This window comes from Neolamprologus brichardi, chromosome 17, assembly GCF_056152115.1.
Source record: "Neolamprologus brichardi isolate AB-2024 chromosome 17, ASM5615211v1, whole genome shotgun sequence".
NCBI lineage: Eukaryota > Metazoa > Chordata > Actinopteri > Cichliformes > Cichlidae > Neolamprologus > Neolamprologus brichardi.
The window spans coordinates 32,398,336-32,420,547 of record NC_142120.1 but is presented as its reverse complement, the minus strand read 5'-3'; the positions used below and the strand labels follow the sequence as shown (position 1 = coordinate 32,420,547).

The window sequence follows — 22,212 nt, the reverse complement described above, 5'->3', positions numbered from 1 at the left end:
TGTGCAAACACAACACTGGGTCATCTCTTGAGTTAGGTACCTTCTTATACTTAAACTGTTCACGTCAGTGTTAACTGACATGAACAGCATTGACTAATGCTATATACAAAAAAAGAGCGGTAACATTTTTGTACACTACTATATACATATATAATATGCATATTAACAGTTGCAGGAAAAAAGTTTCAGACTATAACATTATAACACAAATCTGAACCCAATTAATTTCATTGAGAAAAACAAACCAGTATTACAAGAAATATGAACTTCTGGGATTAGCAGTAAATATCAATGTGTGAGTGGGTTCCTGGTTTTAAAGAACAGGGATCTGTTCTTCACAAGAAATGTTTCTGGAAGTGTATCAAGGGATGAACAAAAGTATGTGAGGAAAAAGAATTAAAGATGTTAATCAGACTGTTACAAAAACAATTGTTAAAGAGTTTGCAACCCACGAATCGCACAGATTGCATGCAAGTGAAGGATTTCCATTATTGTAACTAGCAACACACAAAAAAAGAAACTAAATCTCTTGTAAAACACACATAACGGAGAAGTCGTTTTGCAAAGCCACTGTCCAACTGCAAGCAGCTGAATGACACCAAACCCCTATGTTGGGAAAAGAAGAGCAGACAGGGGCCTGAAACATTAAATACATCTCACATGTCATGTGACATTTAGTGAGGTGGCTCTACTGTTTCAGTAGAGAAAGTCAAAGGTCAAATAATGGCCTGAGAGGTATAAATAGAAGGTCAACACTGTACTCGACTAGAAAGGCCAAGGACAAATAAAGTTTAGACCCGAGTGCAATGCAAAGGAATGCATTTCACTGCCAACCCCCAAATCCCCAACCCCTCCATACCCTGTAAAGAGTATGGATGAATAGCTGCACGGTTGTATAGTCTGCAAAGCTTGAATGAAAGTTTAGGCACAATTCTTGGTTACATTCAACAAACATCCACAGCATTTAAACTGCTGCAGTTCAGTGTGAACAACTTCTAAGTGCATGCTAGGATCCGTTTTTGTCTTCTTCACAATTGGAATTGAAAATCTGCTTTTCACAACTGTTATCTGAACTGTTATCTGTGCCTAAAATCATTCTGGTTATTTATAAGTATTCTTGAACTGCAAGAATATGTAACACAATTAATGACTTCAGTGATGGCCACAATCAGCTAAACATGTACTTACAAGTGTCTCTAATTCCAGGAGACAATGTTGGAACCAGAATGACATTCCTGTGTTTATGGAAAACTTGCTGATAATTCTCTAAGGTCAAATTTAATGAATCCTTGACAGGAATTTTCAATATTGCTGTAAGAGATTTTTTTTTTCAAATAATTAGTATTACTAATTTTCAAACACATTTATGTGAACAGAAGGACTTTTGTTCTTTTCCTTTAATTTTCTTATCTGTTCTGTCGAAACAAGATGGTAATGACATTCAGCAATATTAACATAAGTAAAATCCACCATTACATGACAAGAGTGATAAAAAAAAAAAACCCCAAACATAATAAAGTGTTGTCTTAGCTTTAATAATGACATAACACTCTATTGTGACATGATAATAATGACATGATTTTCTAAATGTTAGAAATTAAACCCTTAATCTTCAATCCTTGATTCTATGTATCACAGTAATAACAAGGTAACAAAGTAACAAAGACAAATTCAACAGAGAGAAATAATAAAGATAATAACAACAATAATAAAACAACAGAAGGAAAAAGAAAGCGACTTAAAAACAGCAGGAAAATTGTTAACCGTCTCCATTACAACCAGATGTTACACAAAACTCATCGACTACCTACAAATTCAATATTACAGGCCAGGCAACAAGTCAGGCAGCTGAAATGATTAGGCGCTCAGCCATTTCTCACAGTAACAAAATACACATAATCATTAAAGCAGAGCTAGAACAACTTGTGATAATTCACATTCATGATATAATGCCAGTGGATATAGAACAAATCGCTCTTTAGTGCCCACATTTAAAACCTTGACGAATACATTTTAGCCAGAATATAAAGAGCTGTCCATTCAGGCTGGACTTTACATTCCGGGTAGTATGGTCTCCACACAGCTGTAGATCCAGTCCTGTTTTTCATTGATGGGCAGAACATGTTGGCACACCTAAAGGAAATCATCAATATCCTGCATCATGCTTTTTACATGGAGTGAATAACTTAAAGTGTCTTTTTTCTTCTAATAAAATAATAATGATTATAAATTCATTATACTATTAGCAAAGCAGCATTGTTACCATGCCTACTTACCATTTTAGTTCTGGCTGGCACTTCTACAGCAAACACTGTCATGCCTCTGCTACTGCAGCAGTTCCTGCTCTGCTCGTTGTTCACATGCACAGTCACTCTCTGGTTTGTCTGCAATCAAAGCAGTCAGTGTGCAACTGATTATTACACAGAATAAAGCTAAACATTCTCATGATAACCAGGTGCACTCTTATAAAGTAGCTGCTTTGCTTCACTGGATCGTTCTTTTAGAGTCGCTCTCGTTGCTATGAGAATGGACACTGCTGCTGCATGACAATTACAAATGAATAGTGCGTCTCTATAGCAGTTGACTGTATTAAGACAGTAAGGTTTGGGTAGTGCTATCCACTGCAGATGTTTGGCAAATACAAATATCAATCACGTCGATGCTCTAAACGAACACCATTTTTATTTAAGGGATCATCTGTGACTTTCTTATGATTCCGCCTACGCAAATTTTGTACTCTACCTTGTTGGTAATGAGGGAGGAAATCCTGTGCTCCCCTTTGTAGGTGTAGATGAACACATTGTCGTGTCCCCTCAGTGCTTTGGCCCCTGTTCTAGCTGTGATGGACTTCTGGAGCGCCTGGTTCAGAAGCTTGGGCCCTGAATCCATGCTGAGGGGCTGGATGGATGGCTGAGTGCTTTCACAGTATACGTCTATCTGGAATGGGCAGGCCTGGTGGAGCGGGAGGGAGGGTTTATGTAGTAAGTAGTCATGATGTGTGCCTGATATCAGGCTATTGCATGTATGCCAAGGATGCATGTTTATGTATTCTGACTAAAACCATATATGCAAACCTCTACTAGCTCCAGCATACGGTTGTAACCCATAGCTTCCAGCGTGACCCACATGTCTGCAGGGTCTCCATCTTTCTCAGTGGCCTCCATCAGGTTCAGCTCCATGAATCCCTGTCGTGTCAGCTGGTTCTTTCTCATATCAAAGTTTTCTGTTCCCACAAGGAGGTAGAAGACAGCTTTAATATCACCGTAATATCAATATAATACTGTAATAGCGCCTTCTCCCCCAATTAATTTCATATTAATTTCATAATTTTTACCTTTGCAGACGGCCCAGGCATCCTTGTCACACTTCTCTCCGCTAGTCCTGAGCTCAAAGAAATTGTACTCCTCCAGGCTGAGCAAACCATTGCCGTCAAGGTCTATAATCTCAAAAATATCAGACAGCACCTCCCTGTGGCAGAAACAGAGCAACACAGAAATATCAGCAGGACTGCAGGCAGCCAACTTCAACTTTTTCAGATGTCCTCATCATTCAGGTCCTGTGAGAAGAACAGAGGTAGCAAAGCACGGCACACTTTTATCCCGGTGTGGATCCACTGAGCTTTATAAACATTTTATAGATTAGTAAACACTGAAATTCTCACCAGTCAAACACTGTAAAACTGAGGCAGCCTCACCTGAACTCCCTGGTCAGGTCTAGTTCTTCTGTGTCAGTCCTGTAGACCAACTCCACGGGTTTACTAGAAGGGCTCTTCCTGCTCCTTTTCTTTAACCTGCAGCCACTGGTGAAGGGAAGCAGGTGGTATGTCCCAGCATTCAGTTCCCCTTTCCAAATATACTTCTACAGAGATTGAAAAGAAAAAGAGGTTGCACAGTAAACAAACAACACCAAAAATATCCTGGCATACAATATTATCACATTTCAGCTTCCCAAATGATTCCAGCTTTTATGATCACAGTGGATCTGGGTCTGGCTTTTATATCAATCAAGTCCCAATGGGACTGATTTAATAATACTGACCTGTTAAGACAGCCAAACTTACTTCTTTGTCTTTTGACTCAGTGAAACACACTAAATTTGTGTCTTCTTTAGTTTCACCAGCTGACATGACAAAAAGTGCTGTGTCCACTGTCATCCATGCTGAGGACTTGTCTGAAAACATGAATGCATAAAGATTTTACACAGGACTTTAACATTTTAGCTCTACAGACTATTTAATTCAGCACAGATTTTTACCCTACAAGCAATAAGGGAGCGTTCAAAGAAGATCAACTTACCCAAGATTTTCAACGTTTTTTTCTGATTGTACAAAATGAAAAAGGACCGATGAGATTTTACATTCCTCGAAGACTTTTTGCAGCCCACATTAATCTAGTCAGTCTACTAGAGGTGGGAATCACCATACATCCCACGATACGATATTATTGCAATTTTTTAAAATATTTTGCGATATTCAGATTCTGTACATAAAGGTAAACTTCATCAATATTCATTTTATCTAATATCAAAGTCTCACACTCAGTCTTTCTCTCATTTCAGTCAGTTTTATTGTTGACAAACTGAACAGTTTGTATTACAGTCTAGTCCAACTTAACTGAACGCAACCATCTGGTACAATTATAGCTATTCTGAACTATGCAATTTATGAAAACTATGCAGCCCCTTCAGCAACTGAAGAATTTGAAAGTAAATTAAAACAAAATATAATTTTACATTAAATAAAAAAGTTTTAAACTTAATTAAAATAAAACATGTCTTAAATTAAAATAAGTCAACTGTCATGTTTATTGCTGCCAAAAAAAGTTAAACACATTTGGACAGTGAAGGAATGTCAGGATTCTTGCTCAGAAAAAGGATCAACATGCTCTGAAGTCAGAGCATGTTCCAGTCCACAAAAACTTTTTTTGTAACAAAATATCGATTTCTGCTGTCCCTGTATCGATACATTATTAGCAAACAAAATATCACTATACTACACAGTATCGATTTTTCCCCCCACCCCTACAGTCTACTGATTGAGCCAAAACAAATAGACTGATGTGCGCCTTCCTAATAAATGATCTTCCACTGAGCTGTAATTCAGTCTGACCTGATGCTACACCATGTAACAGATTGTTAAACAGCAAAAGGAAAGTAAATCTTCTTTGTGATTTCTATTCTAAAATACTTTATGTTACAGCATCACATGGAACATCTAAAACCTCTCAGCTCAAACAGTGGTTCTCAAACACTGTTCAATAATGTACACCCCCTTTGAAATGTTTCTTTACCCAGTTAAAGTCGTCTGAAAAATAAAGTACAACCTCTTTCAGTCCTACGTTTTTATATATCGGGATAATAAAAATGAGGTAAATACAACCTCAGATGAACTACAAAACATGACATTATGTTGTTATGCCCTGCATTACTTCAAAGTACCATCGGGGTATTCCAGTGAGAGACTTTCAGGGGTGGCTGTAGCTCAGGAGGTAGAGCAGGTCACCTACTGATCGGAAGGTTGGTGGTTCGATCCTTGGCTCCTCCAGTCTGTATGTCAAGTATCCTTGGGCAAGATACTAACCCCAAGTTGCTCTCCGATGCGTCCATCGGAGTGTGAATGTAATTAGATAGCACTAAGTATAGATAAAGTGCTTGTGAGAATGGGTGTGATTGGGTGAATGTGGCATGTTGTATAGAGCGCTTTGAGTACTCCGAGAGAGTAGAAAAGCGCTATATAAGAATCAGTCCATTTACCATTTACCAAATCACTGTGAACATAGTTCACTATGCCATCTACAAACACAGGTTAAACTGGCACCATCGATGCTGAAAAGCTGATTTTAGAGCAACGCATGCGCCCATCCTGACATCTTTTTCAGAGAAAGCATCACATATTCCAGCAACAAAATGGTAATCCACAAACTGCTTCTATTACAACAGCACGGCTTCACAGTAGAAGAACCCAGGTGTGGAACTGGCCTGTCTGCAGTCCAGACTTTTCACCAAGTGAAAACATTTGGGGCATCATGAAAGAAAAAAAATATTTCTACAAAAAGACTCAGGACTGTTGCACAGCTAGAATCCTAAATAAGAGAAGATGGGACGACATCCTCTCCTAAAAGTCCAGCAGCTGCTCTGCTTAGTTCCTGCATGTTTACAAACTGTTGTTAAAAGAAGAGGTGATGCTACACAGCGGTAAACAGATCCCTGCTCCAGCTTTTTGAGATCAAATTCAAAATGAGCCAATATTTTCTCTAAAAAGATACATTTCCTCTGTATCTGCAGTTTAAGTACCAACCAGGTCTGTGGCTGAGGCCGAGTGGTTGGATGGTCAGGTAGACGGTTGTCGTGTGGGGGATGTGGAGCTGGTACTGCATAGCGCTGATACTCCCGTCGTCTTCCAAAAAGAAGCAGCCTTTCATAAAACTGTGATTCCAACCCTAGAAAAATGGAAAATATTCCTGTTCTGACTCAGACATTAATATAATATTGAGGAAACAGTGAGGAATAACAGTTGTTACAGTTGCATAAATACTATGTATACAGTTTTCCTTAGTTACTTGTATGCTATTAAGTTTTACTATGTGTGACCCCATCTTAGATCTCAACACAATCTGTGCACAGTTTTCCTGTTTGACAAGAAAACACATTCATTCAGCAGAAACCAAAACTAATGTGCAGCTCCTGTTTAAAAGGAGGACTGATCTCGTGGTAGGGACAAAGTGAATAAAGCAGTCAGTCATAACAGTTAACCAGCTCGCTTGATTAACAGAAAGTGCCATTGAGATAATTACCACTCCAATCTTCATGGGGGCATATCCATTATTACCCAGCTAATGTCAGCTCGGCAGCATGAAAACACACGTTATACACGCGCTGGTCCAGAGGAGGGCAGCAGAGTCCCACTGCCTTTCTGCCGCAGCCTCAACTAAATCTTCCTCTAGGACTTGATATGGCAAATTGGAGTCCATTTAACTTTGATAAATACAGACTTTTCAATCTTGGGCCAGCGGTCATTCAAAACTATCAAGAGGCTACTTTGGCAAAATTTATGAATCCTAATATTTCTCTCCTTTTGAAATCCTGTTGTTCTTATTTCTGGCAGCACAACCGAAATGAGGTCATAATTTGAAATTGAACAGGAACATCAGCGCGAGGAAGTTTTCATTCCACTCATTGGAGACACATTAAATGAAAACACAGTTGGTGTGGACACACGGTAAGAGGGCATTGAGGGCCAACCGCGTCTGGAATAGGCTATATATCCTTTTAGTGGACAAATAAATCACCAAGTTAAACAAAGAAAGTACCATAAAGACGGAGCATGTCACTCCTTTAGAGAAAAGCTATTTTCTCAAAGTATTTATCTTGGGCTGAGAGGCATAAAAGATCAAACCATAACACTTCAGAGGTTTGTCCAGACAATATTAAATGAGGGGAAATGCCACAGGCTCCCATCCACTGCTTAAAGACATCAGAATTAATGCCCCCATAGAGAGAGGGTCAGCCTGCAGACTAATACAGGCGCTGTCACCTGCTCCGGCCACAGGGCTGATTTACTGTTTCACACAGGGTCACAGGACACCGAACCAGCCACAAACACAACCACACACACATACACACACGAGCATTTAAACTGCAGCCTTCTCATTTTGTTACACTTGTAACCTGTACATAAACACAAACACTCAGAATAAGTAAGAATAATCCTTACTGGCTGGGTTTCTATTCATGAAGACATATTTGCATCCCACACACACACACCCACACACACACACATTCACACAGTTACAAAAACACATCCTACCCTCCACCCACCACCTCCCAGTCATCAGCCTGTGGCAATATAAAAGCCAATATGGCGAGCAGAACTTCCCCTCAGAGGTAATCTCTGGACAACCATTCTTTTACCTCGAGGTTGTCTGGCCCTTTCCAATCTCAACACCGTGCTCGCACCTGAGAGATGGAGCAGGGGGTTGTTAGTTTTATTTATATATTTACTCCCCACCCCCACTGCCCCTTTTGCTGTAAAGCAAACCAGCTGAGGTTAAGCCAGAAAGAGTGAAAACAAAGAGTGTGAGATCAATACAGTGTATATCTGTCTGCCCTGGGCTAAATTTGCCCATCAAAAATACTGCATGACACCAGGCAACGCTGTAGAGCTTCTTATAATGGGGTCCCTCGCACAAGGGCTCCACGCACTTAAAATTTCCAGTTTGGTCTGTGATTCAAACTTAACAGCAATGCATAAACTCTAAATCATCTATAGATATTGTTCATTTTCTCATTAAATTAAGTTTTCTCTAATTAAATGCTGGTAAAAATGTTAGCAAAAAAAGCTCAGGTGTGATCCTTGAACAGTGATGATTTCATTTAAGATATGAATGTGGTTTTAAAACAGTGATATCAACGGATGGACTCTTATTTAAAGCACAAACTGATTGATGATGACTTTCATTATTACTTAATTATTTCATTTGGTTAAATTAAACACAAATGTACGCTCTTCTCTGGTTCCAAGTGTACAAGCCAGTGTAATAGACTGAGAGGCTCTGGGAAAAACTGACAGGTTAACCAATAATGAAGTTATTCATTAGATGTAGCTATGAAGTCAAAACGACTGAAGGGGGTTACCTGTAAACCTGAAGGCTCTGGGAATTTGTTGGCTTTAGTGCTGCTGGATGTCATCGTGATTGAGCTTGACAGAGACGAACGTCTGCTGCGAGCTGAAGAAGGCCGGGAGGATGAGCGGTTGTCTGCAACACACACAGGCCAGACACGTGAAAATTCTCATGGACAAACACACACACACACACAAACAGCGTCTTTTACTGACAAGTAAATTAAGCCAGCCTGTGCCTTCCCTAATTCTTATCCAAAATCTATTTCCAAGTTCATGTGAACATGGCTACCTTGCATTTGGCTTCTGGCAAAGTGTGGTCTTGAGTTCAAGCTCAGTTGAATTAATTACAGACCCATTTGAAAGCACAAGTGGTGTAACGGCTCCTTTTCAAATCTATTTCTCTCGCAACTTTTTTTTTCTTCCTCGAGGACTAATTGAAGCTCGAAAATGTCAATTTGCTAATGAGTGGTCTGATTGTTTCGAAGTCTGGGAAATCGAGATGTGAAGGAATGAGACGGACTTATGAGCAAATTACCGTAGCAAAGAAATAAACAGACCCACTGTCATGGTGTTTGTCACAGATCTATTTCGCTGGGACTATTCTAGGCGGTGTACAGATGCACTAAAACGTAACCCCCCAACAAAAGCTTCCATGTGAGCGCATATTGAATGTTGGGGTAGTTTTTTTCTTCAGCAGAGTGAACAGATAATCATCTCTCAGCAGTTCTTGGTAAAGAGAAAAAAAATATGTCAAAATGACCCATGTCTGATATGATTAAAATGTATATCTTGGGGCAGTTCTGGTTTCTACTGACAAATCTAAGACCAAATGAGCAGTCCAAATTGTTTTCGAGCTGGAAGAATAACCCATTCAACATGTGCGATCACGTAGCATCTTGTGTCAGAGCCTTGTTAAAATGTAACGCGTATAAATCAATACATGGGAGAGGCGCAATAATGTGATAATCCCGACTACTATCTGGAAGCTCATTTGTTTTTGCAGCAGTGGTGGACCGGGCCTCCTCTCTAATCCCTCATCATCTCCCCAGTGAGAAGTGGTGGAATCCTCCAAATCAATAACATGAACATGGACTGACCACTTAAATCAACCCCATCTATCTTCCCACTGTGAGCCTGTCCTTGGCTCGCTCATCCTGGACCTCGGTTCTTTTCGACACAGTGCTTCCAAAGTGAAAAAGTGAGCGTTTAACATCCACTTAATAAAAAAAAAAGTGGCTGGAGAAGCACACATTTCTCATGTTTGTAAGAAATAGTAGTTTAGCAAGTTGGAAATTACCAACTTCGAAAAAAAGAAAAGAAAAGAAAAAAAAATCACGTAGGATTTCAAAAGTGATTGAACGCCTGGAGTTTTCCTCAGAGTTGACAGAGCCAATGTCAATCTCTTAATGGCAGAAATGATTACTCAAATCAAAACACTTTACAGTCTCCTCCCTCCAAACAGGCCACCCTAATTGTGTGGCTATTATGATGTATGGACTGTCTTAATGAGGTGATTTGTCATGGAGTGAGTGAAAAATCGATCAGTAACAGAGCGAATGGGAAATCTGTGTGTATGGGTGTGCATCCAAATATATGATGTTTTTTTTTTTAAACCAAAATTTTGATATCCTTTTTTTCTTTTAGCTCTCGCTAGAAGGTCAAATCCTGCACCTTTCTTTGGTGTCGTGTCCAAGTCCACCCGCTGAGTTGCTGATGATGCTGATGACACGGAGCTCTTTGGCGGGCTGTATGATTGACTGCCAAAGTTCAGTCTCTTCAGCTTGGCATCAGCCTCAAGTCTCTCCAAAGCAGCTGTTTGACACTGCTCTACTGTAGACGCAAACAATCTGCAGAACTGACAGCAGCAGGAAAGCAAGAGTAAGAGGATGATGCATGAGCAATACTTTGAAGCAACAAGCAGCGGCATGAATGTTTACAGTCTGGTGTTAGGCAGTGTTAAGAATGAGTAGAAGACGTATTAAATAAACACGAATGTGGAACAAATATGAGGAAGAATTAGAATTTTGTGTTACTCATTAATGTTCTGAGTAAATGGCATATTAAGATATAGCGTATCCATAACAAAAGTCCAGTGTAAACAAGCAATAACAATAATGATGGAAGACTGAAAATTCAGTATAAACCTGATAACTTCAATGTTTCTTTAAGGCTGCACGACTGCACTGTACAGTATGTGTGTACAATATGTGTGTACAATATGTGATACAGGAAACAGGGACAAGGGCTTTTAAGATAAGCTGTTTATAAAGTATAATTACATAAAAACCAGCAAAAGTCATTTCATATGTCTACACTTACTTCTGCGTAGTGCAGTTTGCCATCCTTGTTGATGTCAGCCAGTGAGAAGATAGCATTCACCTCCTCTTTTGTCATTTTCTCTCCTCTCTAGAAGAGCAAGCAAATATGCTTCAGTTTGTTTGCCATGTGATTTGCTAGTAAGATATTTGAGGTAACGAGTAGCTGAACAGTTGTACCTAATGTCTTGATGCATCCTCAACCATCCAGGTATGTAAATCCCAAAAGGTTGATTCTGTTCAGTCTCTAGAAGTCACTTGGATGAGTGACGAAACATTTCTCCCACTGAAAACGCTACTTCCAGGTGAACAGAATCAACCTTTTGGGAGTTGTACCTAATGAAGTGGCCAGTTAGCTCAAAAATGACATCTATAACAAACTTATATAACCATATACCATACCATATTCACTTTATATAACTAAAGTATAACCACTTGATGAAAATCTAATCCAAAGTGTTAGGCTACTCACAGTGATTAAGGCCTTCTCCAGTTCACTGTGTGTGATGTAGCCGTCACCGTTCACATCCATCTTTTTAAAAACTCTCATCAGCTCACTTTCCTCAGTTTTCTCCTCGTGCTTGAGAATCTCAAAAAAGTCATCAAAGTTCAGCTTAGATGTTGTAGCAGTCCAGTATTTATTAAGAGTGGCACTGGATGGATTTCTACCAGCCTGTTGAAGAACTGAATGGAGGAATAGGAAACAAATGTTTACATAAATAAATAAATGAAAAAAAACCCCACAACCCCCCCCCCCCCCCCCCCCCCCCCCCAGCATCCACACAAGGAAATCGTTCAGATGAATAGAACCGACAGTATTTTACAGTGAGATATGCAACCTTTTACCTCAAAAAATTTGATGCCAACTCAACTTATAAAAATTATAATTAAATTCAACACTTAAGGTGAATTTTCTTTTCAAATTTGGCCATCCCTCCAAATAGGATGAGCAGATGTCCTTCTTTAAGTGGAAATGCCACAGCATTTCTGTTCCCTGACCCCCTGTCCCATATTTTAACTGGTTCTATAGGACATGCACTTTTCTCCATACTGGATTTTACCAAATGCACATGAATGGAAGGGTTGTTTTTTTTATAGTCAGAAGGTTAGCCAGTATACTGCCATACTTATCAATGAGTTACAAGTTTCAATTCACCAAAAATAAAAACATAAAAAAAAAAAATCACAGCTTTGGTTGAATTTTCAGTTTGAACAGAGGGAGAAATATGGTGTGAAGTCACAGAGAATATGTGTGTCATAATTGGTAATTATTGCTAAAAACTGGGCAGCACGGTGGCACAGTGGTTAGCACCTGAATTCAATTCCATCATTAGGCCAGGGTCTTTCTGTGTGGCATTTGCATGATCTCCTGTTGTTTGCATGGGATCTCTCCGGTTACTCCGACTTCCTCCCATAGTCCAAAGACATGCAGTACCCTGCCTCTTGCCCTAAGACAGCTGGGATAGGCTTCAGCCCCCCCACCCCCCGCAACAGAAGAGAATGGATATAATTGCTAAAATTTGTCTAAAGAAATAAGTGTGCCAGTTTATAGATGCTTCCCTAATAAAATATTAGAGTGTATATAAAGACTGTCGAATGAGGCTATAAGAGCAAATTTTACTTAAGAGAACTGCAAACACAATTGGCCTTTATATGGCAAACACCAATCCTGCATTTTTTTTTATCTTTAAATTAGAGTAATGTTTGCCCCACATTTAGGTTGTTGGGATATGGTCACCCTGGTCTCAGTTTGGGGGAAATTCCCATTTTCTACTTTCAATCATTTCTATTCATAGTATAAGTATAGAACACAGAGAAAAGTGGCCCATTATAGTGAAACTCAGCGATAAATACTTGTTACTTACTACACATTACAATCACAATGAACTGCTTACAAAGGTTTATTTGTTGCTAGCTAACAATCAGTGAGATGTCTTCGCTTACCACGGCATAAGTGCTGTTTCGAAGTGATATTTGTCAAACTAGATCTGAACACAGCCAGGTACGCGGCTCTGCACTGCATGTAGAAAGCCTCATCCTCTTCAGAAGGACGGGGGGACTCCTGAAAAGACATCTTTCGAAGAACAGATCGACCTGCTTACCCTTAGCTAAGTCTCGCCAGCTTAGAAAAAAAACGGTAGCCGGATATGGCAGCTTTTACCTCATTATCAAGCTGTGACCGTCATGTTTAACCAGCTAAATGCAGTGTATTGAATAAGATTACTATGAAACAATGACACTTATCGTCACACATCATTACTGGTACATCTAGGCTGTTGCTATGTAAACAAAAAAATCCAACGGTACGCATGAAAACGGACACGGAAGAAACACAAGTTAAACGTTCCGGTTGCTTTTAAAACGGACGTGAAGAGGTGCTTGACCTGCCGAGGTGATTAAAAACAATATGTATAATTAAAAACATCACATTTAAAACGTTGTTTGAGTCTTTGTTTTTAAGAAAATGTATTTTAGGAAGTTCGTATATAGCAAAACATAAAAACTACAAATGCGATCGCATAGTAAGCTGTTCCTGAAGGCTTTAAACTTAAAAAGACAAAAAAAGCTCAAGTATTCTTCCGTGAAAATTTTGGTAGCTCTTTATTACTTTAGGTCGTATGATGATTTTTGATTTTATGATTTTTTCCATATCATCTATGTTAACATCAAAGAATATGTACATAACAACAATTCAGGCTGTGAACACTCATTAAAGTCATTAGTATTACCTGTTTAAGTAACTGTGGGCAATGCAGCCCTACATGAACTACACCAATGGTTTTTTGCTGCATTATTGTTAACTTAAGTTGCAACAAGTTTTAAAAAAAACAAACAAAGATAGTTTAGAGGTTTTAATTATACTTGTAATTTATATTCACATTTTTCACAAGACTTTTTCACATATATAGAAGTTCTTAAAGGTCTGCTGATAATGTATTCACAGCTACAGTCCCCCATTCTCAGAGGTCAAATAAGTTGACAAACAATCATAATTTTAAATATAAGTATTCTTTCAATACTTAAATGAAAATCCTTTCCTCTCAGTGAGTGCCTTAAGTCTAGACATCACCAGAGAGCGTTTTTCATTTGCTGCTTTTCAGAGGGTGTCTTTGCATTCATTTTCATAAACTGACAATTTAGAATGTACAATTGAAAAGTTGCTCTGTTGGCTCGGTGAATACTTCAGGCAGCAAAAACCCAAGAAAGAGGAGCCAAAATGGAAGGACAGGCCCCTGCACGGTATGTACTTCTGGCAGATAGAGGAGGTTGTTGACATGCAGAAATCCTGCCATCCTACTAGTGGCTGGACTGAAAGACAGAATAGAAACAAGCTTTAAATGCAAGATCCATAGAGACAGGGGTCTACCACTCCAGGAAAGACCCCAGGTGCAGACTGTGTAAAGATGCCCCTGAGACAATCCAGCACATAACAGCAGGGTGCAAGTTGCTAGGAGGCAGGGGAAACATGGAACGCTATAATCAAGTGGCCGACACCGTATACAGACACATCGGTGCCGAATATGGACCGGAAGTCCCGAGGTCATAATGGGAGACACCCTCTAGGGTGGTCGAGAATGACCGAGCTAAGATCCTGTGGGACTTCCAGATACAGGCGGACAAAATGGTGATGGACCGGACATAGTGGTGGTGGACAAGCAGAGGAAAATGACTGTAGTGATAGACATGGCTTTATCGAATGACAGCAACATCAGGAAGGAGGAACAAGAAAAGTTGGAGAAGTACCAGGGGCTAAGAGACAAGCTTGAGAAGATGTGGAGAATGATGGTAACAGTGGGTGGTCCCAGTGGTAATCTGGGCGCTAGGTGCAGTGACTCCCAAGCTAGGCAAGTAGCTCCAGCGGATCCCAGGAAAAACATCTGAGATCTCTGTCCAGTAGACCGTAGTCCTAGGAACAGCTAAGATACTGCGCAGGACCCTCAAGCTCCCAGGCTGTTAGGATGCCTGGGTCGTTGACCCAGAGTTTTGAGTTTATTATATTATTTATCATTTATAGTCTTTGGTTTCTTTGTTAGAGTTCTGTCTTATGGTTTACGTCTCTGTTCCCTCTGTTGCAGTGCCTGCCTGTGAGTCTGTGTCTTTAAGTTCAGTCTGTGTTATGTTTCCTGTTTTACTTTGGAGGTGCATGTCTTATGTTAATGTATCTGGTTTTGCTTCCCCTGTTTCGTTAGGCCTGATTTGCCCCAGCTGTGTGTCCCTCCTGTTGCCCATTCCCTGATTGCTCCCTCTATGTATTTAAGCCCTGTGTTTCATTTTGTCGGTGTCGCGATCTACCCTTATCTTGCTGTGTGTTCTGTCTGTGTAAGTTTACCTTGGAGTCTCAGTTTTGTTACTTCTTTGGAATTCAGCATTAAAGCTGTATTTAAGTTCACCTTTTGTCTCCGAGTGTTTTTTGGGTCCTTTTCCTGCCTGCACACAGCCGTTTCATAACGAGCTCAAAGGATAGACCTCCCACAGGGGTGAGGTGAGAATTAAAACATAATCAATATATTGTGGCATGCAGAGGAATCTTTACAAAGAAGACCACAGAGAGAGATTGAGCTTGTTATTCAACCCTAAGTTGGTAGGGGGAGCTCTTTATTAAAACCCTTGCTGGTGCTACAATGTGCCTCAAGCTTCAACAACAGCACAACAGAAGTCCCTCATGGTACAGCACTCTCTCTACAAAACAACAACTTTCTGTGACTTTGCACCACAGCATAAATACAACATTCAAGATAACAGTTATAAGTAACGTAACCATAAACAATACAAAAAGAACATCTAAACAGCAGCACATGTCCCAAGGCATGATGGGAGAGAACTAGCTGTTCCCCCAACAGCCACAATATATTCAATATCTTATTTAATTGCCTCGAGAAATTCTTGGGATGCTTTCGCAGTATGATTTGTGTCATTACCCATTTGCACTGTGAAGCACTGTGTGATCAGTTTTGGAGTTTCAAGCAGACAAGCAGATTCATGGCCAAGTGAGATTCATTTTCTTGTTATTTTATGACAAATCGGGCATGTATAATATCTGTAGCTGATTTCAAATTAATTTCAAATTAAATATGATGCTCAAAGAGATGCCAATGAGGAAGCCCATCATTAAACTGCAAAAACAAAATAAACCTATTAGAGAAAAAGGAGAAACTTCAGGAGTGGCCAAATCCACAATCTGGTGCGTTCTTGAAAGGAATGAATGTTATGACAAACTATGACACAACACCAAAAAGCCTGACAGAGAACAGTAGACAACTAAAGTGGATGATGACAGAATTATTTCCATGGTTAAGAAAATCAACTTCACAACATTTAACCAAGTCATAAATACTATCAAGGAGGCAAAAGACACCTTTGTGAATAGAGATACAGAGGGTAGAAAAGAGAGTTCATGATCTGATGCATACCACATCATTGAATGACAGAATATCATCAGTATGTTTACAGGACTGTACGCTCTGTTCAGATTCTGCTAAATGCTGCGAAACTGATCAGACAGCGCTTCACAGTGAAAATGGATAATGACCCAAAGCATGAGCAACCCAAGAGCTCTCAAGGCAAAGAAGTTGGGTATTCCAAAAGCGGCCAAGACTGTCACCTGATCTCAATCCAACAGAGTGTGCTTTTCAGTTATTAAATACAAGACTGAATTCAGAGAGACCCACAAACAAGAAGTAACTGACGTTGGCTCCAGTAAAGGCAAGAAGAGAATATCAAAGCAGGAAACAGCATTTGGTGAAGTTCATGGGTTCCAGATGTCAGGCAGTCAAAACAATCTTTATTTTTTAAATTATGTTACTTTGTCCAGTCATGATTGAGCTTCTAACAATTGTGAACTATGTATAAAAATGTCTGTAAACAGTTTCTGCAAAGGTTTTGTTAAACCCCCTAAATTAAAGCTGAAAGTCTGCACTTCAATCACATATTGATTAATACAGGTTTGTTTTTTTTTTAACTTATGGACCAAGTTATAACGAACAATTCTTTCCTGAGAAAGAGAGAAATAGATTCCAGCTTCTTTCATTGTACAAAACCTGCCATCCTTGACTGGGACTGCAAGTTCTTAAGCCGATGTGTTGACAATGGTCCACGCATTGCTCTGCAGAGACACCAACAATACTCACAGGTGTCTCTGCAGAGACACTTTAAGCATGAAGTATGCGTGCAAAATTCTTATCAGCCCATTAGCCCACATTTTGTTAATTCTGTCCAGACAAATGTAGGGGTTCCACCGATTGTATCAAAGATAGCACCAATATATGTCTCCTTTTTTAACACATAGACAGAGCCATCTTAGAAGATCTGTTTTGGACTGAGGAGTGTATAATCTGGGTGTAGAATGATTGGAATCACTGCCTGCATGTACTTACAAGATATATCTGTATGTTTGTGACTTTGTTCTGCATAAACAATCACTTAGTAATCTCTATGTGGGCAGCATTTACTGGACTATATTGCGCATGTCAGTGCAATCGAGATTGTGTTATTAAGTATGTGGGGCTTACTTATACAGCAAGTGTAGAGTTAGTTTATCTTGGAAAAAGTTGGAAAAGTGACTACCTAATTCACAGCTTTTGCCATATTTTTTAAGATTTTTTTTTTTATTAATCAGTCAATAAAAATTGTAGGCTGCAAATTATGATTTTTTTCACTGCTTTCACATTAAGTACTAAAGTCTGTACAAAGCTACAGAGAACTCGGTTTTATGAGTTGCTATATTTCAGTTGTCACAGTTGCCTGATGGTCATAATGACATATCAGAATTTAATGACAGGAGGCACAGAATGACGGAGATCCATCACTGGCCAAATTATCGGTGATTTACATAGCACTAAAAATAGTTGTATAAGAGTCACTTAACACAAGGGCCATTTCCTTTGCCAAGGCAGACATTTGGTATTGGGCCCATCCATCAAGACAAGCATTAGTTTTTAATTTTACATTGCTGTCACTAATGTGTTACACGAGCTCAGTTTACAGTACATTCATAACACTCACTTGATTATGTCACATGGGGTTTGGGGGGGGGGGGGGGGGGGGGGTGTCACCAGTTACTTAACTTATTATAAATTACCAAGCAAATGTAATATCATTTGGGGAAATCAAACCCACATTCCCAGATAAAACCAGTTACACTTTTAAGCCAATAAAACAGTACAGTAAATCACAATAAAGTGAATTTAAATAGCCAAATGAAGATTAAATCAATGGCTGATTGACAGCAGGGTTTTAAGATGATCAACTGTTTACAGTTACAGACAATTTTTTAGCTCATAGACAATCAACAAATTGAAAAAATATATAATTTTTGCGAGTTTTCTATAAGTGTTCTGATCTATTGTTCTGTTGTAGTGCACCATAGTGCTGAATAATCCTAGCCTAGTCAGTATACTGTATGATAGATGTATACACAGTAGGAGGATTGTGATATAAAGACTTTGTTGTCTCTCTCTCTCTCTTGCAGGACTCCATGCAGTCTAAACCAGAAAAATCAGTGGACGCATTCATCAGAACCAGCAAAGAGCTGGAGGAAATATTCGTGAGAGAGACACTTTTTCTTTGGTCCTAAATCTTTAGAACAGGCGGAAATGGCTCAGCTTCCATCATATCTTCAGATTGAGAGATGATGCTTTTTATTACTTACTGAATATTCACTCCTGACATGGCTTTTCCTTTCAGAATCGCCGCTTGCGTGGGCCGCGCAGTATTTCTTTGCTCATTTACTTCCAGTGGGGGCTTTTCCTCCTTTATCTGCTATCTGTGTTTGTGTTGTTTGTTTGTTTTCTGTGTTTTAATTAGTCAGCAGAGGGCAGCAATGAACAATGCTCATTTGAAGGCTTTACTCAAGAGAAATATAGAAAGTCGAGTAAGGACACAAGGAGTTTTGTTTTCAGAAAGTCACTGACCCAACTTAATGTGAAATAGCTTGAAATACTTGGTTTATATCTACAATATCTTTGAGCCAGAAGCTGCATAAAATAAGAGTACAGATTTTACGTCCCGTGTTTGAAGTCATACTCATGACATTTTATTCCCATTTACGTAGTGCAACAATAATTAAATGGAACACTCTGAATTAGATCAAAAAGCTTTTTACTGCTTAGCATTCGTGTGCAATTAGGCTTTTATGCCGTCAATTACTGTATATCACTGGAGTTTTGTAACGCTAATTATCAAAAAGACTTTATGGCCACGTGGTAATCAAGGCTAAAGGTTAAATAATATCACAAGATTTACTGGAGATTAAATCTGCCACATGTTCAAAGATAAATATAGAAAGCAACACTTATTTTCTTAAAGGCAACATTTAGTTTGAACTGTTTGACAACTTGTATATTTATTACTTTCTTGGTTCTTCCTGACCCAAAAAGCTCTGTGCAGGTTACATACTTTGTCAGAATAACTGATCAAAGTATAACTGAAGTACTTTACTGTTATATTTTCTAGTGACCGCTTTGGCCAAATGACTCCATTCAGATTGTTTTGATTGTATTTTTTGGTCTTTAAATGACTCAAAGAAAACATTTTGGCTCCAATTGTTTGGTTGACTTTGCAATGATAAGGAAAACAAACATAGTCACAAGGCTGTTTGATTCCCAAGGTCATGCCCATTCTGGGTACTTCACTATTTGATTCGCTCCCCCTGGATCTTCTTTGCTGTTCAACATTAACAGCATCAATTGATCCTTGTTTAAGATGCTCACACAATTGTGTGCTCTGTGACCTTTGGAGAAAAACAACATTTTGTTATGGTTACACAAACGAGTCAATAAGCAGCTTTCCGAGGGAAAGAATTAATTTGATTATTTTAGGCACATATTGTGCCTGCAGCAGAGCAATTCTTGTGATTCAATCGCACAATGAGCATTTGTGGAAAATGAATAGCAGGCATTGTCAGGAAGCGAGCTTGTTTTCCGATAAGGTTGTTAGAAATTATTTTAATTAGTTCCGGTGAGCGAGCTGAACATACATGATACATTGTGGATCCACACCTCAGGAATGTCACATTTTTTGTCACATGGTGGTGCCGTGAAATTTATCAGCTTTGCATAAACCTCCTTACAACAACAGACTTCACAATGTCAAGGCAGATAGCTGTGGGAGAGAATTGGCCCTCTATGTGCACCGAGACACACATTTTTAAGCAAACAAACTGTTATTCAAAGATTGAATAACAGTTAAAAAGACTAAAAGCTTTGTCTACATCTACATCTAAAAAGCTTTGTCTACATCTGCTGGGAGCATGAAATCCAGACAGATGATGCTGACGGTATCTCGAGCATAATTCAGCTCTGGTGTAAAATGTTTGTTCAGATACACTGATATGACATTTACATCCTATTGGCTCCTGTGCTGAATACAAAGGTGCAAAGCGTCCCACACACACTGTAAAAGGCTGAGTGCTTAGCAGATGTAGGATTATTATGTAGGATTATCTATCCAATACATTTTTATTTGCCCTGTTGTGCATTATTATGTAAGTATTTATTAGCACGTAGTCAGCATATGGAGTAAATACTGGTTCAGGGACAGTTGTGATAGACTGTTTTCCACTAACAGACTCAGTACCTATTGTATCCAGATACAGATTTTAAATTGGACTGCACTATCATCACTGGAAAATAAGGGATCCAGGACATTTGACTTAAGTGAACGATCATTAGTTCATTCATTGTACGTGCTTTATTCAAGTCTTTAGAAAACAGAGATTGGAGATCTTTTCTGTCTGTAAAGATGAAAGATCAAAAAGTTTTGAATGAAATCTGATTAAACTTTGCAGGGGTGTAGAGTGGGGTCATGTTAGCAATCCATTAATTTTGGCTTAAATTCATTAAAGTCTTCAAGGTCAGCTCAATGATTTATTATTCAAAAATGGGCAAAAAGCCTTATAATTCAATAGATTAATCTATTGAATTATAAGAACAATTCAAAACTCTGTTTTAACTGCTGTTGTTTGTAGTGAAAACATATAGACATATAGGGAATGATACATGGGGAGCCTAAATATCACTTTACTTTGGACCTCTGACCTCTTCTTTGAGGTGAAATCAGGTCAAACTTTAATAAAATTTTCTTTGTCTTACCAGAAAGCCTGCAGCTATCTTGGTAAGGTCAGGAACACAGTGAGGTCTGACTTAGTAAAGGTAGTAAAGATATGCATGGACTTTTCTTATCTATTTCTTAAAAGTTACATATTCCTACTTTTACAACTGCCTGTTAGTAGCTTTGTATAATGTCTGCATGTCAGAGTATTGCATGGCATAGCAAACACATTAAAACCAGCCCTTTCTTCATGGTTAGACTCTGCACCCATGCACACTTACCTTGTTCCCAGCTCAAGCCCGTAGCACCTCCACCACCTATATTTAAACCTTTGTTTCTTCCCTTCCTTTGGCTACTTGTTTCTTTCTTTTGGTCCTTTTGTCATTTCCTGCCTGACTGCAGTGATAAACTACTTTGTTCCTCACACAAAAAGTACAGCACTAAGAAGCGCTTACGACTGTCCTTTAAGGTTAACAAAAGTTTCAGTAAGCATTCTAAAGAAGTCACATTCGGTAAGCAATCAGGCTTGAGGCGGGCATAAATCCTCTGGGCCCAGTCGCGGCATTACAAATACCCGCAGCGCCTGTATGTGCTGATGACTACAAAATTGAAAAAGAAAGGCCCTAATAATTCTGAGGCAAGTTTCCCTCTGCAGTAGGTATTGATTATTTGTGTGTGGTGAGAGATTTGGAAAATTCAATTAAAGGAGTTGTGCAAAGGATTCATAAATTCAGCCCCTCCAACCCGTATCGAGACACGGTTATGTTCTAAATCAATGCTGCACTTCACAATATATTTTCTTAGCCACATAAAAATAAATAACATTTAAACAGTTCTGCTTACTGCAGAAACAAATTTTATTTTCTCCCAAGATTTTCAGTAACAGTCAGGTACTGACTTGTGCACATCTTCGGTGTGGTGACGTATTTTTATTGCACTTTTTCCCCATAAGGAAGTCCTATATAATATGAATTTTGAGATGACAAAATGAGGGGGAAAGGGTGCAGCTCAGCAGTGTAAAAATTGATCAGACCGTAGATGGGGCCACACCGGGTGGGGGGTGGGGGTGGGGGGAAAGATTTGTATGTCGGCAGTAATGGGCTGTATTAAAAAGAAGATTCCTTAAGATGTCATAAAAACGATGGGGGCTGTGTCGCAGGTCGCGGGCCGCTCCCAAGCTGTGGCACATCAGTCAGCTCATGGACAGATGCCACCTACCCACCAGGAGTT

General features: G+C 39.2%; 1 protein-coding gene across 3 annotated transcripts; it reads right to left on the bottom strand.

The window, feature by feature from the left end:
- Window positions 1-1,514: 1,514 nt before the first annotated feature.
- efcab7 (EF-hand calcium binding domain 7) lies at window positions 1,515-21,280 on the bottom strand. Of its 3 annotated transcripts, none has more exons than XM_087830844.1 (14): window positions 21,264-21,280; window positions 12,880-13,009; window positions 11,408-11,619; window positions 10,940-11,026; window positions 10,292-10,475; window positions 8,632-8,753; window positions 6,296-6,437; window positions 4,061-4,170; window positions 3,695-3,858; window positions 3,335-3,468; window positions 3,075-3,223; window positions 2,743-2,952; window positions 2,277-2,384; window positions 1,515-2,133 (listed from the first exon to the last, which is right to left on the bottom strand). In XM_087830844.1, exons 2-14 carry the CDS (start codon window positions 13,007-13,009, stop codon window positions 2,053-2,055), a joined length of 1,833 nt encoding a protein of 610 aa, XP_087686970.1. In that variant the 5' UTR covers window positions 21,264-21,280; the 3' UTR covers window positions 1,515-2,052. The 3 variants fall into 3 exon arrangements, with proteins under 3 accessions (XP_087686970.1, XP_006804036.1, XP_087686969.1); XM_006803973.1 differs by lacking the exon at window positions 21,264-21,280 and adding an exon at window positions 13,097-13,236; XM_087830843.1 differs by lacking the exon at window positions 21,264-21,280 and having other exon boundaries at window positions 12,880-13,236.
- Window positions 21,281-22,212: the final 932 nt, after the last annotated feature.